General features: G+C 34.5%; 5 protein-coding genes across 7 annotated transcripts; 3 read left to right on the plus strand and 2 right to left on the minus strand.

Moving 5' to 3' along the window:
* Nucleotides 1–1290: 1290 nt before the first annotated feature.
* LOC109818865 (putative caffeoyl-CoA O-methyltransferase At4g26220) lies at nt 1291–3254 on the plus strand. 2 transcript variants are annotated; one of them, XM_020384399.3, is made up of 6 exons: nt 1291–1443; nt 1760–1832; nt 1959–2038; nt 2130–2274; nt 2364–2495; nt 2836–3254. In XM_020384399.3, exons 2-6 carry the CDS (start codon nt 1764–1766, stop codon nt 3124–3126), a joined length of 717 nt encoding a protein of 238 aa, XP_020239988.1. In that variant the 5' UTR covers nt 1291–1443; nt 1760–1763; the 3' UTR covers nt 3127–3254. The 2 variants fall into 2 exon arrangements, with proteins under 2 accessions (XP_020239988.1, XP_020239989.1); XM_020384400.3 differs by having other exon boundaries at nt 1324–1458.
* A 2320-nt stretch (nt 3255–5574) lies between these two features.
* DHS (deoxyhypusine synthase) lies at nt 5575–9098 on the minus strand. Of its 2 annotated transcripts, none has more exons than XM_020384420.3 (7): nt 8832–9098; nt 8570–8737; nt 7358–7576; nt 6967–7053; nt 6653–6758; nt 6337–6572; nt 5575–5999 (listed from the first exon to the last, which is right to left on the minus strand). In XM_020384420.3, exons 1-7 carry the CDS (start codon nt 9048–9050, stop codon nt 5922–5924), a joined length of 1113 nt encoding a protein of 370 aa, XP_020240009.1. In that variant the 5' UTR covers nt 9051–9098; the 3' UTR covers nt 5575–5921. The 2 variants fall into 2 exon arrangements, with proteins under 2 accessions (XP_020240009.1, XP_082928286.1); XM_083072160.1 differs by having other exon boundaries at nt 8570–8733; nt 8832–8973.
* A 53-nt stretch (nt 9099–9151) lies between these two features.
* LOC109818872 (large ribosomal subunit protein eL31) lies at nt 9152–10461 on the plus strand. The gene is made up of 3 exons (XM_020384406.3): nt 9152–9303; nt 9394–9501; nt 9978–10461. The coding sequence occupies exons 2-3, from the start codon at nt 9419–9421 to the stop codon at nt 10255–10257; spliced, it is 363 nt and encodes a 120-aa protein (XP_020239995.1). The 5' UTR covers nt 9152–9303; nt 9394–9418; the 3' UTR covers nt 10258–10461.
* An 884-nt stretch (nt 10462–11345) lies between these two features.
* LOC109818878 (Tetratricopeptide repeat (TPR)-like superfamily protein) lies at nt 11346–14321 on the minus strand. Its single transcript, XM_020384414.3, has one exon. It carries the CDS (start codon nt 13584–13586, stop codon nt 11646–11648), a length of 1941 nt encoding a protein of 646 aa, XP_020240003.1. The 5' UTR covers nt 13587–14321; the 3' UTR covers nt 11346–11645.
* Nucleotides 14322–15266: 945 nt separating this feature from the next.
* On the plus strand, nt 15267–18556 carry LOC109818861 (vacuolar protein sorting-associated protein 32 homolog 1). Its single transcript, XM_020384395.3, has 8 exons — nt 15267–15427; nt 15537–15675; nt 16706–16805; nt 16917–17002; nt 17096–17187; nt 17352–17466; nt 17613–17808; nt 18081–18556. The coding sequence occupies exons 2-7, from the start codon at nt 15604–15606 to the stop codon at nt 17802–17804; spliced, it is 657 nt and encodes a 218-aa protein (XP_020239984.1). The 5' UTR covers nt 15267–15427; nt 15537–15603; the 3' UTR covers nt 17805–17808; nt 18081–18556.
* The last annotated feature ends 523 nt before the right edge of the window (nt 18557–19079 follow it).

The raw sequence follows: 19079 nt of genomic DNA on the forward strand, positions 1-19079 counted from the left end.
GGACACAAGGTATGTTCACTACTTGCCATAATGCTTCTGATATTTATATATATAGGCACATTTTGAACCAAATGATGAATTTATGTATTCTTATGAGATTTACAATTCTTTTATTTTCTTAATCACAATTTTAAAAAACTGACTCAATGAATCAAACTAAACTAACTTGTTTTTTTTATTGAGTTGATTTGGTTTTAATTTGTTAATTTTTTTTTCAGAACCCAAATGAATCGATTCAAAAATATTACAATAACAAAAAATGTTTGAATCTAAGATGCCAGGATCTTATACATATTAGCCCCAACTTGCAGTATCAAACGAAATAGTTTTCTCTTAATTTAAGCAGCACATCAACGCCCTTAAATAATTCGGTACAAACTTAGGAATAGTTTTGAAAATATAAGGTCATCGATCAGCTCCCACGCAATGTATTTCAGTAGTTTCAAAGCATTCAATAACACCAAAAGTCATAAAAATACAATTCCATTTAAATAAATTATTTATTACAGGAAAAGGAAAATATTTAATGAAATATATTCAATATTTTTTAATCAGCACTTTCATGATATTCATTTATACAAAAATAAAATAAATTATAATCAACTTTGTTAAGAGAAATGTTAAAACATGATTCGGAAATGATAAAAAGAAGCATTTAATTTGATAAAGAAGACAATTAAGTGTCACTTTTTTCTTAAAACCAACTAGTCAAAAGACTCAAAACAGAGTAAGGATATATCAACACAACATGGTGTTGTAGGCTTCAACATTTAGCGAAAATTAGTTCTTCATTGTACAGTTTTAGAACACTGCGGTCCAAAAAAAAAACATGTGGGGAGGGATTTGATTACTAGTCTGCGAGATTCAATTTTCTAGCCATATTAAATAACAATTTTATAGTTAATTAATTACATGACAAAGAATTGAGTTAATTAAGAACCTTGATGTTTAAATGACTTTCGACTAATACAAAGAGACCGGCAGTGATTAATTTTAATTTTTAAGACTGGCGTGCAATAAAATAAGTGTCTAATTCATAGTTAGTCAGATCAGATCTTATTATTCTTCATTTTTAATTTGTTTAAACAGTTTATCGTCTAATTTCTAATAAAAAAAATAAGTGTCTAATTCACAGTCCGGGCATTAAATACTAATAATTAATTAAATTGTATAAAGGAAATGCAGAAGTATGGGAGTGAATCTAACAATGGAAACTTCTTACGCATGTCGTGACATCTTTGTCCCAATAATAAATAATTTTTAAGCCGTAATCTTTGACAAGTACCATAAAATAGTATTGACTAGACAATTCTTCTGCTTTGAATGTTCATCTCATCGCTACAGAAGTGCGGTGCTCGGTTAAGCTTCAACCACTTATATACTTAACCTCATCTAGGAGTTGCAAATCAAGCATATCAAGTTATCATTGGAATACAAATTCAGGTCTATCATATTCATGTATCTCTCTTTAACACTCTTTTCTACTAAACATGCCTACTTCTAACTCTTTGAGGCCCGCTCCATGTTTAATTAAGACATACAAGTGCTTTTTAAAGTTTTTTTACTTATATGTTTCAACAGAAAAATTCTTAAAAACAAACAGATCTAAGTTAGCTCTAGATAGATACTATTTTCGTGAGTTAGGGTAGAGTGCACATTACTTGATAGATAAAATGTCGTCTAGGGTCTTTTCTATATTACATTCTTACCCTTTTTGAAGGGCACTGCCCCTTATAGTGTTGATCTTGGTGGATTGCAGAGAAATGGAACACATCAAAGATCCATCAATTTACCGCAATCCCGTCATATTGCAGAGCGAGGATTTAACCAAGGTTTGTACAAGAAACCATCATGAAAATTTTCTCTGTTTTCTTTCCTGGTGTGTTGACACTTCACACTTGACAGACAAATATCTTGATTCATTAAATGAAAATTCATCTTCACAATTGATGTGGCAGTATATACTGGAGACTGCTGTTTACCCTCGAGAACCTCAGCCACTGAAAGAGTTGAGAGAAGCCACTAGGAATCACCCTTGGTAATTATTGTGACTGTAACATGTGCATTTGATTTGAGACTGAAAAGAGAGAACAAAACTAGTAATGATTCAACTTCTTTTTCATATCCAGGGGCTTCATTGCTACTTTACCGGATGCGGGTCAGCTAATCACCTTACTTTTGAAGCTGTTGAATCCCAAAAAGACCATTGAAGTGGGAGTGTTCACTGGTTACTCCCTTCTCCTCACTGCACTCAACATTCCTGATGATGGAAAGGTTTGCATGCTTAAATTTCCATCAATCTCTTATTTAATAACCCTGAATACTAGGCTAATTACCTACCTCAAAATTAATTGGTGTTGCAGATTACCGCCATAGATATTGACAGGAAGGCTTATGAGGTTGGTTTACCAGTCATCAAAAAGGCTGGAGTAGAGCACAAGATTAATTTCATTGAGTCTCCTGCTTTACCAATCTTGGATAAACTACTTGAAGATGTAAGCATGTTTCTTCTCTACGCTTAGATTCCATGTTAACTAATAATATATATATATAAAAAATTAGTATATGCAAGTGAAAAATAACTCTCACCTCAGCAAAATTTAAAAATAATATCAAAATCTATCCTAATTGTTGTTGTGGAGTGTATTAGGTAACTCATTATCAGGTTGTTATCATGAGCAAGTTTTTAAGATTGAATTAACTCTAAATCCAAAATTCTAAAAGACATTGAATGCATGATGTGTTTCCACTTCAAAGTCCACGTTGTTAAAGTGCTTTCATCAGTTGCTGATGTTTCTCTTTGTTCTAAGAATTTTTTTGAATATTTTGGCGCAGCCTGCAAATGAAGGATCATTTGACTTTGCCTTCATTGATGCTGACAAAGAGAGCTACGTGAACTACCATGAGAGGCTTATAAAACTGGTCAAGATTGGTGGGTTACTTGTATATGACAACACACTGTGGGGTGGACGTGTTTCTTGGCCTGAAGACAAAGTTCCACCACACGCTAGGCCAGGGAGGGACGCTGCAATTGAATTTAACAAAAAAATCACAAAGGATTCTCGAGTTGAATTTGCTCTTACTTCCGTAGGGGATGGACTCAATATTTGTAGGCGTATTGCTTAACTTTTCTGCACTAAACTTGTTTTCTTATCAATAATCAGTGTTTCATCTACTGATATTATATATTTGTACTACCTACCCGAATAACATTGCATTTTGTGTTCCTAATAAAGTTATGGTTTCGATGGAAATGGAGAAATTGATATAAGTCTAGCAGCTATTATGTCAATTCGGAAAAATTTAGATTGTTCTAACTCTGAAAAGGAACTAATTGATAGTTTGATCAAATGGTCTACTTGCGAGATGTTGTTTAACTAGGATGGTTCTGTTTACATTTTTTCCCTTTGGACTATTATTACAAAAGATTATAAAAAAGATGCAGAGAGGAGAAAATTGTCAATGCCCTTTGACGTGTAAAAGTGTAAAACACTTATTCCAGAGATCCTAAAACACAACACAATTAAAATGAACTTGACAGTAATACATGTTGAACCTCCATCAATAGAAGCAAATGTTTCAGCAACCAACAGAGGGAATGCTATAGTTGCATATCACAGTGTACCTGAGTGAATGCAATAAAAAAACATTTAAGGGATATAGATTGTTGCATGTTTGTTACCATTGTATAATTCATGCATATTAACAACGTGGTTAAGCTGTCAAAGATTTAAGCATACGTGGAGAAAATGAAGGGAACTTTAGACTTTAGTGGATGCTCTTGGTTGGTTCACCCATGCACTCTGCACTTTCTTCTAATTGCATTACATTTTTGGTTTCACACTTTCTATTAGGAAATTCTTTCATTATATATGGATTATTAAAATGTGAGATTTTTGAAAAATCTCAACCTTTTTTTTACAAACAATCTCACAACTTTATACATAATTACGTGATAACATAATTTCTTATTCCTTTTTATTGTTACGAATATCTTAAGCATATGTGCTTATATAAGTAACTGTACCTAGATAACCAACTGTACCTAGATAACCAGTGCCATATCATTGGTTCTAACACCAATTGAGTGAAATCTCGTTTCTTAACTTTAAAAAAACTTGAATAAATAATCGCATTGGAAATGTTTTAACATAATATCATAAACTTTTTTTTTCTTAATTTTTGTTTCAATATACTTTTACTCTCTTATTATTCTGTTTATACAAAAATAATATTGTTAAAGAGAATAAATTTAGAGAGAAATTTTGTAAGAGTATTTTTACTTAATCAAAGTATTATTACTCGATTAATGCTACAAATCATTATGTTATTCAAATCGATAAAAAAAAACCTAACACAACTTCAAAAACTTCCTTTTAAATTTTATTTAAATGTTTTTTCAGTCTCTTATTATTCTGTTTATACAAAAGAAAGATTATTGAAGAGGTAGTTTTAGAAAGAAGTTTTAATCAAAGTGTGTCCCTTTAACATAGAAAATAATAAAATAATTGTTAATAAATAGATTTTATCTCCTTTGAGTCATCAACTTTATCATCCCATTTAAATAAAAAAAGAAAATAATAGTTGCTAATAATATATTTATCTCTTTTGACTGGGACTAAAATCGACCGTTATAACTTTTTTTTTTCTTCTTTTTTTTCCAAAAGTAAATATTATAACTTTATCTTCTGACTTGTATTCTTCACATTGACTTCATCTTCTTGTCTCTATTTATCTTCTTTGCATCTAGATATGATCATTATCTTCTTTCTAAAAGTGGCTATTACAACTTTATCTTCTGACTTTATATCTTCATTTTCTTATCACTAATTATCTTTTTTTGGCATAACCGCCATATCTTTGAATTTTTTAAACTTGAATTTGAATTTTTTAATTAAAATACATAAAACTAGTTATTCACGTTGCTAAGGCATATATGTTAATTTCACAGAAAAGCGTAACACCAAGTAGCCAAAACGATATAAGTGTTCCATTTTGCTCAATTCATACGTTAAATGTTATAAATAAGTCCGCCTAAGATTAAAATATATATATATATATATATATATATATATATATATATATATATATATATATATATTCAAAAAGGATTATAAGAAAAGGATAAAAATGAATATCTCCTTCAACTTTCATAGAGGATAAGAGAAGTTTATGAGAAGAAAAAAAAAAGTAAAGTACAATGTAACCATTTTACATCTTATTTTGTCTTGGCCTCTTGGGTGCGTGTTAAAAGGTTTATAGTCTACAGCTTAAATTACTATTAACAAAACTTGTAAAAAAAAACTAATACAATCTACAGTTTTAACAAGGAACGATCGTTGCCCTGATTTTAGTTCACAGACTCCACCGTATACTCATTTTAACCACAATTTTTTTTTTAAATTCGAATATCAAAGTCTCATCCAACTTTGTCTAGGGTTTGCAAGAATAAAATAGGTGCAGAGCTTCACTTTTCATTATGTTTCTCACTACCTCAATTTAGAAATAAAAGCAAACTATTGCAGGCATTATGTAAACTAGACTTTGCAATGCAATGGTAAAGAAGAGCTATAATTCGAATAAGTCGTACTATTATAGCTTTTCACCAACATGAAATGTAAAAATATCAAAAGTACCATATATGATCAGGTAGTTTTTGTAACCTTATTTGCCCTATATATTAATACAGTCATCCACAGTTCCAATAAAAAATGATCATGTAATCCATTACTCCTTACTTCCCACACTGTCGGGATTAATGGATTAATTTGAATGGTCAAATATTCCTAAATGGTCTCCTATGCTAAGTGAAGCTTGGAAATCAAATGATAGTCAAATTGAATACCAATGGCAAACTGGTCCATCAAGATCCTCAAACACAACTAAAATGAACTTGACAGTAAATTCGTCTTTAACCTCCATCAATGGTGAGGTTTCACTCTTGAAGCAAACGTTTCAGCAACCAACAGAGGAAATGCGATCGTTGCATCACAGTGTACCTGGTTTAATGCAATAAAAAGACATTAAAGGGATACGGTATTGCTGGGTGTTTGGTGGCATCGTTTAGTTCATGCATATCAGCAACATGCCAACACGGTTGAGTTGTCAAATATTTGTTAAATGTTGGTTTTATAGTAAATGTTTAAAACTCCGACAAATATAACTAAAAATGACTTAATATTCGGCAATTCAACGTATTTAAGATGTTGATATGCATGGCTACAACAGTGTAAGAACTTATGATCCTTAAGCAACAGCATGCATGGAAAAACTTAAAGGACTAAAACAAGAAAACCAGTTGCAGAAGTATGCACTAGGCATAGGATTACGATGTACCTTAACAGTCTTAGCAGATCCTCTTATTTTTCCCCATGAAACAGCCTCATCTGGACGAGCTCCAGAATCACTCCCATCAAATTCTTGTGCAGTATTGATAAAAACAGCATAGTCTGCACCATTGCGCATCATATTGGCATTGCAAATGTGATGTTTTGGAAGGCCACCTCCTAAAATGATCATTCCTGTCTTCCTGGGATTTGCATGTACAGCTTCACCATTCATTTCCCTTATATCTGTTGTATTGCCAATAGTAATGTTTCTTGGCTATTCAAAATCATGGATGCAGTAAAAAAGTAGAAGGAAAGCAAAAAACCTTGCACTATGTCCACAATCAGACCAGGATTGCGGAATGAATGGAAGTACAACATGTCCCCCAATGAGCCATCAGTTAAGCCCGGACAGTAAACAGGAATGTTGTTCTGGAAAATATCATCATAACTAATATTATGAGATGAGTCGTATTCTGAAATAACCACATTGCGTTTTGTTGATACTAAATAAATGCCACAAAAAATATGGACAACAATATAATTACGAGAAACGGAAGATGGAAAATGATTCGAATCAGAAATAGGGTACAGGAAATAACAATATTTACTAAAAGTCTAATATTGGTCTCATTCTTGCCTTGTATGCCCAGTAAAGGTAAGAGCTTTCGTTATTTATTTCTTTCCCCAATCGAGCTATTAACTTAGATGGTGTCCACAACACATTCTGCAGAAAAATTAAGTGTCAGATAAAATTTACAAGTGAAAACTAAAAGAGAACATGCTTTGTAAAAAGTTTGTCATTCAATTGTACAAAATATTAGTTTAATTTGATATAGGCTAGCACAAACTAGACATGAGTTTGTGCTAATACTAATAGAAATATTATAGTTTAATTTGAATTAATACTAATACTAATAAAAATTACAAATACAGAAAGCATGGACGATAAATGCCACTCATGGTGTTTGACTAAAACCAAAACATAAATTTTCTAATGCATTGAACAGAGAAGTATAAAAATAAAATACCTCTGTATTTTGCTCCCTCAACATGTTATCAAAAATTGGAATAATCCAGTCCTCGAATTTGCAATAGTTGTCATTAGGGACCAATAAATTACCAATCCGATTCAACCCTTTTGAGCGCAGATAGGCTCCAGGCAGAGAGAAATCTCCTCTATATGTCGGTGCAAGGCACTTTATAAGATCTTCTTCAATGCCACCTGTAGTTGTAACAACTACATCAACCTACAAATTGCGGAATACATGTCAAAAAGGATTCAATAGCATGACTTGAATTTAATATTTAACAAACTCACTTTAGCAACTTACTCTTTAATAGGATTAAATATGATTTTTTTCTCCTAAACTTTTGTCGGTTTTTACTTTCACTTTCGTCTCTGAACAAATTTTTTTTGGTTTTATTTCCTGAATTTTTTAACATGAACAAAAAACTTTGATGTCAGGACCAAAATGTTAAAGGAAGTATACCGTATGGTGGCTGAGTAGGCCGAATACCCGAGCCCGCGAGTGATTAGGCCAAGGACCCGACCCCTTAATAATTACGCCGATCACCCTAGCCCACCGACCACTTATAAGCGAGTGAAACGTGTCGGGTTGGTCGGTCAATCTCTGTGCCTTTGCCAGACCGATTATAGAGTTTAATTAGCGTAATACATTGGATTAACCCCCTAATTTTCCGGGGCCCAATCCTTAATCACGGCCCAACACCAGCGTCTATAAATAGAGCCCCAACGAGGTACGTAATTAATTTTTCAACTACCGCATTTATTACGCCGAGCACTTACTTGAGCGTTGGAGTGTCTTTGCAGGCACACCCCACCCTCACATCGGACCACCCGGACAAGAGCGAGAAGACCGTAACCCTACACCTGACCCGAGACGACCAAGATAATTGAAGTGTGTGTCCTAACTCAGGATCAGGAAGAAAAAGTTCTAAGACTTGAAAGCGAAAATCAACGGGCATTAAAATTAGTTAAAATTTAATCATGACTAAACAAAAATTTACAAAATTTTTAGTACTACAAACATATATAATGCTTAATTCAATAAGAACATATATTGATGTAAGAGACACAATTTATTATGAGTTAATCACCAGTTTTTTTTTTTTTTTTTACATTGACAATCAATTGATATGATATTACTAAAAAATATAATTAATTGTCGTGTAAAAAACTTTACAAGTGAGTATATATATAGGAAGGAAAATTAACCCACCATGCGATGCTGAAGAAGAAACCGCACAGTATCTCTAACACCAGAGGAAATAAGATTGGAAGTGAAACCCAGAAACACTTTACACGTCACACATTTTCGGTTCTCCAAAATCAATTCCTGTCCGCTGCATTCGTCGGTTATGGGTTCATCAGACAACCTCCAATCTAGCTTCAATTCAAAAACGGCAATTTTATAAGCGCAAAAGCACAAAACGACGTAAACAAAGAGATAGTAGGGTTAGAGAAGAAAAAAAAAAAAAAACCATTTGATTAACGACTTGGATGGCATCACCGAGGTTCGAAGCCTGAAAACCAGTGGCAACCATAGACTTGAGTAGCAGCGGATAATTGACGCCAAGGTTGAAGTCATAACCCTCAATCTTAACACACTTTCCATCGAGGTTTTCTGACTCCTTGAACACAATGGAGTGAACTGATGCTAACACTTCTTCTTCTTTTCCCTTTCCCTTTTCCTCTCCCATTATTCTCTCTTTTTTCAGCGCACAACCAAGACCGTGTTTTTATGTAAGGCCTTTAAATTTAATAATTCACCAAAAAAAAATATATAAGGCCTTTAATTGGGCCTCTCTGTGTTTTAATTGGGCCTTTTAAGTTTACCCTTTTTTCTACGGGCCAAGCCCATTAGGGTTAGGGTTATGTTATATTTGAGTGGAGACCCCTCTTTCGTTCTCTGTTTAGTGTTGAACGCTGCCGAAACCCTTCCCAATCCCTAAGGTTTCTCTTCCTCTCCGATTTTCTTAGAAAATCTTAAATTTCGTAGGTTTTGCGACGTAATTTGTGACAGTGTTGTATTTTGTTGTGCAGGTAAGTGAGTGGTGGGAGAGTGAAAATGGTGGAGAAGGCCAAGGGTAGAAAGGAGGAGGTGGTGACCAGAGAGTACACCATTAATCTCCACAAGCGCCTCCATGGCTGGTAATCTATCTACCTTTTCTTTTCTGATTACTGTGTTTTTTCTGCATTATTAATGTCTATTTATTAAATTGAACCAACTTCGATTCTTTATGCTCCAATAATCACTTTAGATGTGCTTATTGGTTTATGCTAAAGCTGAAAGAAAAATTGTTAGTAACCAGTCCTAGCAAAGTTGAGTGGTATACATGGTCCTTTGGATCTAGTTTTTCGTGGTTATAGAATATTAGAGATTAGAAACCATAGCAACCATAAATAATTTTTTTTGTGCCTTTAGGTTTTTTATCTTTAGTTTTATTTCTTGCGTTTCATTTTGAGATCTGTCAGGGCATTGATCTAAAATTCATCTTCGTTTGATATTAATAAATAATTGCATAAAATATTTGTTTATTATGACCTAAGTCTTTTTATTGCTTTTATGTTTTGTTGATATTAGTAGTCTTAGTGGTTCTTGTTTGGTTTGTTCTCATGTAAAACAGCACATTTAAGAAGAAGGCCCCCAAGGCGATTAAGGAAATTAGGAAGTTTGCTCAAAAAGCCATGGGGACCAATGATGTGAGGGTGGATGTGAAGTTGAACAAGTATGTCTGGAGTCAGGGAATCAGAAGTGTTCCAAGGAGGATTCGGGTGCGCATTGCTCGCAAGAGGAATGATGATGAAGACGCCAAGGAAGAGCTATATTCTCTTGTCACGGTTGTTGAAATACCCAAGGATGAGCTCAAAGGGTTGGGCACCAAGGTTATTGACGATGAAGATTGATTTATCTGTTTGAAACCTTGAGACATATAAGTAGTTTTTTGTTTCCGCAATTGAGTCGTCTTTTTTAGATTATCAAGTTACTCCTAATTTTGTTGAGCTGCTTCGGATTTTGTTGAGACAATGTGGTTTGATAATATCAATTTAGTTTTTGCTCTTGCTGTTGTGTTTGTGTTAATGAAAACGAAACATTGATTTTGGCCTTCATTCCTTGTGTCTTGGTAATGAGATGATGAAGAATTGTATACACTGGGTTTTAATAAAACAATTGTTATGGAAAAAAAATGGAATGAGGGAATTTAGGGTTTGTTTTTGCTGTTTTACTGGGATGAGGGAGTATTGTGGAAGCCATTTGAATGGAATATAAACTTAACAATCGGCAGTTGTAAGATTAGTATCAGCCGAAATTTAAAATTTAGGTTTTTGAAGTTGAACTGCTTTTCAGCTATTGAGGATTGTTCACGGTTTGTATTAAAAGTTTACACTTGCCTCTAGCTTGAGTGTATACACAATTTATTTATTTTTATTTGAAGCGAAAACGATCAATGTTAATGTAAATTAGTGAGCATTGTTGATGTAAAGTAATAACTTTTCGAAACACCAATTGTTGGCAAAAACTGAACCTGACGACGCACGGAAACAAATGATTGTTCATCAAGGTCTCCTTGTTACATTTGAAACAGCCTTTGTTCAGGGTTTGTAATCAAAACAAACCCAAGATTATTGGTAATCCTAATTGGCATTCCAGCAGCAGTGTGGATGCGAGCAGTGTGACAGCTGCAAGAAATAGTATATGATCGACAAGCTTGAGCTGAAGAAATATGTTCCAATTGTATTAAAGTAAAACGCCATCTTGTTGAGTTCGCAGAATCCACATAAAAAAAGCCTTTATCAATGAATCAGGTTTCGACTATCCGGTGCCCCGATTTTAATATCATCGCTGATTAATTGATTTTATTTTTTATTTTCTTAAATTTAACTATTATGCAATCCCTACCCTAGTCTCTGCCCCAGTTCATTATATTTTTTTGCCTTCCTTAACCGAGAGATCATGATAAAGCCCCTGGGACATATTTTGCAGGTGGTTACAATTTGTTACAGAACGACTGGTCATTTTCCCATTCTGATTGATAATCTATAACTATCCAAATTTACAAAATTCTAAATTAAATTGATTACATGTATTTCCAACAAAACTCAAGTTGGCCATGGGTATTGAGTGATTATGGCCGATGGGCTGCTGACGGGTATTGAGAATTGCTTGCTGTGCCTACAGCTCGAGTTCATGCAGAAGTTTTCAGAACACCAAACTGTGGATGACTAATCTTAGAAACTTTCAGAACACCAAATTGCTGATACAATATGATAATATACATTGTGGTGTTCGCCATTCACCAGTAGTCCTTACAAGAACAATTTCCATTTTCAAAATGGTGAAACCGGTTTGTATCTCTTAATACAACTAGTCTCTTCGTGACTTTTGAAACAGCCTTCATCCAGGAATGACAATCAACACAAACCCGGAGATTCTTGGTAATCCTAATTGGCATTCCAGCACCAGTGTGGATGAGAGCAAATACAGCTGCAAGCCGTTCACTGTGCTCACAAACCCATATTGCCTTCATCTCTTCATTTATATCATGGAGAACAACACCCGTGTTAGGGGTATATCCCAAGTCATTAACAGCATTTGACAACTGGTTCCAAATTTTGATATACTCGGGGGAACAACGAAAATCTGAGCTCCCTCCAGCAACAAATGTATGAATCTTGCGCTTTATTTGTATCCAACTACACCCAGCATCTTTCTTGATTCCCATCATGGTCATCATTTCCCTAACTCTCTTCACATCTTCCCACATCCCTGCATTTGCATATATGTTTGAAAGCATCACATAATTCCCTGGATTGTTAGGTTCAATCTCAAACAACCGCCCTGCAACCATTTCAGCTAGAGGAACATTTCCATAAAGCCGGCACGAGTTAAGCAACGATCCCCAAATGCTGCCACTGGGTTTCATTGGAATGTTCTCTGCCACGGTTAATGCCTCATCAAGTTTCCCTGACCTACCTAATATGTCCACCAAACATGCATAGTGCTCTAAAGATGGTTGCACCCCATAATCCTGCATCACACTAAACAATCTTTTTCCCTTACTGGTAAGTCCCGAATGGCTACAACCCGACAGCAAGGAAACAAAGGTGATGCCATCTGATTCAATGCCAGACCTCATCATTTCATCAAACAAAGCCAACCCTTCATTTATTTGACCATTGATTGAATACCCAGCCAGCATTGTATTCCATGATGTCAAATCCTTGCTGTGCATTCTTTCAAACACTTTTTCACAATAACCAATTACTCCACATTTAGCATACATATCCATCAATGAGTTGAGCAAAGGCACATCAGCATTCTTCCTAGACTTCAAAATCTGCCCGTGTATCTCCTTGCCACTCTGAAGTGCAGTAAACTGTGCACAAACCGGCAACACAGTTGTAAGTGTAATCCAACTGAACCCCATTCCCTCTCCCTGCATAACTCTAAAAGCACCAAGCGTCTCAAACACTCTACCTTGACCAGCGAAACCCGCAATCAAAGTGTTCCAAGACACCACATTTCGTTGAGGCATTAACTCAAACACCTTCAAGACCTCATCAAAACACCCACACTCCACATAGAACCCCAAAAGCGCATTGTTCACAACTTGATCAGTTTCTTCGTCATGCTTAAAAATCTGGGCATGGATTGCTCTCCCAACCAGCGCATTAGCCGAATCGGAACACGCCTTGAGGGCCACGGAAAACGCGAAATTCCCTGGCTTCACACACCGTGACAACATGTCACAGTAAAGAAGCAAAGCTTCACTGGAAAACCCGTTTCTCGAATACCCAATAGCCATAGCTACCCACACCAATTCTGGAGTGTTCTCATCGCCAATTTCGCGTTGGAACACACGACGAGCCTCGTTGACTCTGCCACAAACAGAGTACAATGTGATGAGCTTGCTCTTCAACTTGGGGTTCTCCAAGACTCGGTTTTGAGAACGAAGCAAGTGCAAGTGGAGCTTTCGGCCATGTTCCAAGGACCTTCGGGAGATGCAGGCATGGAGAAAGAGAGAGAAGTCTTCTTCTTCTTCAATGGGTGTGGGCTTCGGTGATTGGATTAGGCGAAGAGCTTCGTCCAAATTGCCCCATTTGCAGAGAGATTTTAGGGTCGAATTGAATGGTGATGTTTTGTGTTTGTGGATATTTGTGGTTCTGGGTGTGGAGGTGGCGGTTATGTTCGTTTTGACAGTTATGTTGGTTGGGAGAGAAATGGCGGGGAGCATGATGGAGACAAAGACAGTGAAGAGACAAGTGTGTTTTTTTTTAAGGTTAGTTCGGAAACTTCAATGAAGATGTCAAGTTTGCAGGGAAAACCAACAAGTTAGTTATTTGGACATGAATTTGAGAACCCTTCTCATGCATTAGGTTGTAGCATCAATGTTATCCTTTCAGTATCACACTGCATCTTACTGCTACCACTTTGCTTATTTGTTCGAGTGCGGCCAACAAATCAAACTCACTTGCTATAGATTTATTTATATCCAATATTTGTTTTATCCTTTTTCTGGGTCCAACAGTAGATTATCTTTAGTTAGAAAATCCAACTTAGATATGTGGATACAAAATGAATATGTAGTTTTTTTATTTTTTATTTTTATTTTGTGGACCTTTACATTGCTCGGGTTGCAACAACAGCAGGTTACATGATAAAATATAGACGAAAGAGATTGGGGGAGTTGGGATCCTCTCCATTATTTTCTGTCCATTTCTCTGGTTTTGAATGTATAAAGGATATTATATGTCAAACATGAAAATGTTAATGTCCTTTATACACTTAAAAAAACTATAAATAGACACTAGAAAATAAGGCATCATTTGGTTTCTTAAGTTCATATAATCCACAGTGGTACCAAGCACATTTCAACCGGGAAATAATCTCCCTTTTTCTTCTAACAACAGCAATGGTAGCTTCAACATCATATTGAGGGCTAGTTTCTCTGAACAAAGGCGAATGCGTCCTTGTTGGGCTTCTTTTCCTTCTTCACCCAACCCCAACACCTACTGGTTTATATGTCCCAATCATCAACTACAAAATAAGGCATTTCTTCGATACTACCCATGAAATATGGAGTTTAATAACCTTGTTATCTCTGGCCATCCCATCACCGAATAATTAAAAAAAAAGGGGAAAAAAACTTGATCAGAGTTTTTCTGTAATTTTAGCATCTTTTACTTTTAAAAAAATAGTTATTAATATACAAACAACATCATTAAAACTCATAATAAGTAAATATCTTTATACATGTAAAAGAATTTATTTATAATAAAAAAAAATTGTAATACGAAACTCTTATAATTATTGTTAATTTATTAAAAGAATTTGAAATATAATTTAAAAGTAGAAATAAAAATAATTCAAAATATCAAGTATATCTATAATAATATATAAAGATGACACAATATTTTTGTATACACATTTTTAAGATATTTTTATTCTTTATTTATTTTAATAACTATACACCCTCTTCTTTTAATGTAAGATAATTCAGCAATTTTATTTATATAAAATGATTTTTTTAAATAAATTATAACATCTCTACATTTTTTTTATAACTTTCACATACGAAGTGTCTTTATCTTTTTGGTAGATAATAAAAAAAAAGCTCTATATATATATATAAATATTTAATTAAATTTCATGCATTATTAAATAGATAGTTAATTTTGAAAATTATAAAAAAAAAACTGAAGTATTTTTTTTAATTTAAGAACTTAATTAAAAAAAATAATGATTAAACTATGTAATAAAAAAACAATGTATTAAACCTATAAAAGAACTACCCTTTTTTAGAGTTAAAAACTAAAATAAACTTTTTTTTAGTGAGTAAAAACTGAAATTAACTTGTTGCCATGGAAATGCTAAAAAGCATGGAGATAGAGAAAATGAATGCGAGCCACGTGGAGGGGAAGAAGAGACAAACAAGTTTCGAAGATGCTTCGTCTTTGAAACACCAAATCAACACGCCTAAGCCATCTTCACCCAAACCCACCGCACTGTCTGTTCTTTTCCCCCTTCCCGGATCCCAAACCCTAATCTCTCTTCAACTTCAATTTTTTCATCTGGGTTTCTTCTCCTTCTCTCCCCTTTTGCTTTCTTCTCTTTGCTTACTATTACAATTCATTCCTTTTCACGATTTAATGGTTCGCTTTTGACAATCTTTTTATCGTTTCAGGAAGATCGCTTGACGAATCGAGGATCTCATCGCTTCCGAGGCTCTAGAGTTTCAATCGATCGCAATCATGTTTAGCCGGGTGTTTGGTAAACCTAAACAGGAAACCAATGCTGTTGCCACTTTGGACAAGTTAAACGAAGTACTTTTATTTTCTCTAAACACTATTTTCCATTTTCTTTTATGCTATGCTCATGCTCTCTGCATATCTCATGAATCCAACTGTTTGTGTTTGACTTTAATCGATTAACGTTTTCTATTTTGCTCTTAGTTGCTGCTACCTTGCTGCTGAATTAGCAAGGTTGTCGCCAATCGCCGTCGCAACTCTGCTTACTCACTTCAGCTATTAACTATGAACATACTTCTGGATTGTTTATTTCTGTGGAGTAGCATTAATTAATTATTTAGAATAAACTCTTTGATTTATTAAATATGTCAATTATGAAGATTTTTAACTTAATCACAGTATTTGACTGATTGATGGAATTGCAAATGAGCTTTTGTTTTGGATGCCCATAACGGGTTGGGCTACTCATGAAATGTCCCTACTCTCATCTGACATGACTATAAAAATTGTTTCTCGTCAACTGATTTGTTAAGTTTGTGAAAAACTTTGTCATCAGAGAGAGGGTAGTTGTTTTCATACTGTTGTTAGTTGCTTCCCTATTTTCTAACGAGAATTAAACAAAGATGAATCCTTTTGTGCTGTCTAGTACATAGTTTTAGTCTAGTTTTTTCTTTAATTAAAGATAGAGCATGCTAAAATATGTATCTAAATGATTATATCGATCTAGGTATGTTATAGTTTTCCTTCAGAAATGGGTTCTTTGCTTGCATTTTGTGAGTATTGTATAACAATTTCTCCATATCCCAGTTAATCCTGTAGTCAATTGGTTACATGATTGTGGAATTTTTTTATTATTTTATTTTTTTACATTAGTATCTCCAAGTGTTCTACTGGCTATATGAGTTTTTATTATTAAATTTTGTTGGTTGTGTTTAGATGCTTTTTATTTGAAATGTACATTTAGATATAGCTGCATCATGTAACTATTGACATGCACGACGTTTATCATTACCCTTTTGTTTATAGCGGGTGCAAAGTTTACATTTACACTTAGAGAGAATTTCACAAGGGGGAATTTGAATGTTTTGTTATTTGAATCATGTAGACACTTGAAATGCTGGAGAAAAAGGAGAAAGTGCTCCTTAAAAAGGTGTCAACAGAAGTTGAAAAGGCCAAAGAATTCACTAGGGGGAAGAACAAAAGAGGTAGATTACTGAATTCATGGCTACTTGTTGTAGAGATTATCTTCAGAGTGCCTTTTTTCTCCAACTTTCACTTATATTGTGATATGTTCTCTGAGTTTTTGTTTTATGCAGCGGCAATACAATGTCTGAAAAGGAAGAGGTTATATGAACAGCAAATAGAGCAGCTTGGAAATTTCCAGTTGCGTATTCATGATCAGGTGTGAAAGCAACTTTCTGTGTAGTTACATTTCAAAAGATGATTTGGTTTATTGAGCATTTTTTGTATCTTTTGATACTAATTTGCATTACAGATGATAATGCTGGAAGGTGCTAAAGCCACCACAGAAACGGTAGACGCTTTAAGAACTGGAGCAGCTGCTATGAAGGCTATGCAAAAAGCAACGTATGTACTGGAGTGCTATTTTTGTTTTAAAATATTTAGTGGTTTATCTCTTTTAACATTTTCTTCATTTCTTGTAAATATCATGCTCTGGTTTATCATATTTATTCAACCATTGATTATGATATATGATGATATTGTTGAGTTGCAACATTTTTTATTTTCAGGAATATTGATGATGTTGACAAGACCATGGACGAGATCAATGAACAGACTGAGAACATGAAACAGATTCAGGATGCATTGTCAGCTCCAATTGGTGCAGCTGCTGATTTTGACGAGGTCATCTTAGATGTTTATTGTATTTGTGTTATATTGTTTGCAAACAAGATATTTGTATCTTTTTGATTGTAGTACAGTAGTAGTGTTATAGAGCACCAAATACCAATGCATGTCCTAGGATCATTCTGAATTTCTTTTCTTTTCAGGATGAATTGGAAGCGGAACTTGAAGAACTGGAGGGTGCTGAGTTGGAAGAACAGCTTCTTCAGCCAGCAACTACAGCTCCTGCAGCCCCAGTGCAGGTCCCAGCTGGTCGGCAACCTACTCGCCCAGTTACTGCAAAGCCCACTCCTGAAGAAGATGAATTGGCAGCATTGCAGGCTGAGATGGCACTTTGAGCAGGTCCCTTTTCTCAGCTGTAACACTATCAAATTGTATTGTAACCTATGCATAGTTTTTGTTTTAGCCCAACTAGTGCTGCATTTATTGTGACAAATAAATCATGTGTATGCTCCATTTTCGTGCTGGAATATCCAACTGTTAATCAGTTTAGTTCTCCTGTATGGTGTATCATAGTTTGAAACGAATTGCTTAAGATAACTTGTGAGAAGAAGTATGAGAATCTTATTTTAGGCTGTTCTTATTGGTTTTGCCTCTGGCTTTGATTAAGCCAGAATTTTGCAGGCATTTTTGTGCATGATGACAAGTGGCTTCAATGAAGAATTGTATCCACTATTATGTGGAGAGTTCTGTTTCTGTCCTGCTCGCTTATCTGTGTGAAATTATTGAACATACCAGAGGATGTATATAAAAGGTGGATAAAAAATTGAACATAGAAGTTCTACAAAACTTACTATTATCTTGGATGAGTTCAAATCCCCTTTTCCATTATATTTATCATATACCGATGCATTTGGTTATTTTATATTGTGTGGTCCAGTTTAACATTCAGTTAATCGATGTATATCTCAAACATGCTACGGCAAAGTACAAGGAATAAGTGTTGACTTGGCCTATCAGCTAGAACACAGCCATGGTTGTGATTAATAATTTTGAGTCTGTAGGAGATTTACAAGCATCACTGTCACAGTAAAATTTTATTTTCTTTATTTTAACAATGATTTAAGTAATTAAGATACTTTTCTTGTTAGTTTTTCTGATCTCTAGTCTCAGTGGAGCACAAAACTTTTCACTGGCAGCCCTCAGCATTATCCTGGGTCAGTGGTCTAGAAGAGTAGAACAGTAGTTAGAGTGTTAGATGGAGCGTAATTTTATTTTCTAGCAGCGTTAGCTTATAACTTCGGTGAAATGGTAAATACTTGTGACATTACACTCTGGTTTTGTTGCTATTTGCGTACTTTATTCCATGTCCATCTACTGTGTCGTTAAATAAAAGCATAATTGCATATAAAAGTTAATTGACCTGAATAACCGAACAGACAGGTTAATAAAGTGAAAATTTAAAGGACAAAACTGGCGCTGTCTCTCTATTTGCATGTTCCGTGTTTTTCTTCGGAATTCATCACTTGAACTCAACTTTTTTATTTATAAAGCTAAATTGGGAGTATTTGAGCCCAAAAACATTTGAATCCTACAATTTAGGAGTATTTTATGTTGCAAGAAGTCAGATTGAAATTAGAATGGGAATCTGTGGTTTAATCTGTTGTCATGAC

Source organism: Cajanus cajan, chromosome 1, assembly GCF_000230855.2.
Source record: "Cajanus cajan strain Asha chromosome 1, NIPB_CcT2T_4, whole genome shotgun sequence".
Lineage (NCBI taxonomy): Eukaryota > Viridiplantae > Streptophyta > Magnoliopsida > Fabales > Fabaceae > Cajanus > Cajanus cajan.

What these genes read in the sequence shown, in the direction of transcription:
- DHS (XM_020384420.3), bottom strand. Translation starts at nt 9,050, where the DNA reads ATGGGAGAGGAAAAGGGAAAGGGAAAAGAAGAAGAAGTGTTAGCATCA. An exon ending in TGAGGGAGCAAAATACAGAG is followed by an intron (nt 7,054 to 7,357) that starts GTATTTTATTTT and finishes ATTTTTCTGCAG; the next exon opens with AATGTGTTGTGGACACCATC. An exon ending in ACCTTTACTGGGCATACAAG is followed by an intron (nt 6,759 to 6,966) that starts GCAAGAATGAGA and finishes GATATTTTCCAG; the next exon opens with AACAACATTCCTGTTTACTG.
- LOC109818865 (XM_020384399.3), top strand. Translation starts at nt 1,764, where the DNA reads ATGGAACACATCAAAGATCCATCAATTTACCGCAATCCCGTCATATTG. An exon ending in AGAGCGAGGATTTAACCAAG is followed by an intron (nt 1,833 to 1,958) that starts GTTTGTACAAGA and finishes TTGATGTGGCAG; the next exon opens with TATATACTGGAGACTGCTGT. An exon ending in GCCACTAGGAATCACCCTTG is followed by an intron (nt 2,039 to 2,129) that starts GTAATTATTGTG and finishes TTTCATATCCAG; the next exon opens with GGGCTTCATTGCTACTTTAC.
- LOC109818861 (XM_020384395.3), top strand. Translation starts at nt 15,604, where the DNA reads ATGTTTAGCCGGGTGTTTGGTAAACCTAAACAGGAAACCAATGCTGTT. An exon ending in TAGGGGGAAGAACAAAAGAG is followed by an intron (nt 16,806 to 16,916) that starts GTAGATTACTGA and finishes TGTTTTATGCAG; the next exon opens with CGGCAATACAATGTCTGAAA. An exon ending in AAGGCTATGCAAAAAGCAAC is followed by an intron (nt 17,188 to 17,351) that starts GTATGTACTGGA and finishes TTTTATTTTCAG; the next exon opens with GAATATTGATGATGTTGACA.
- LOC109818878 (XM_020384414.3), bottom strand. Translation starts at nt 13,586, where the DNA reads ATGCTCCCCGCCATTTCTCTCCCAACCAACATAACTGTCAAAACGAAC.
- LOC109818872 (XM_020384406.3), top strand. Translation starts at nt 9,419, where the DNA reads ATGGTGGAGAAGGCCAAGGGTAGAAAGGAGGAGGTGGTGACCAGAGAG. An exon ending in CACAAGCGCCTCCATGGCTG is followed by an intron (nt 9,502 to 9,977) that starts GTAATCTATCTA and finishes CATGTAAAACAG; the next exon opens with CACATTTAAGAAGAAGGCCC.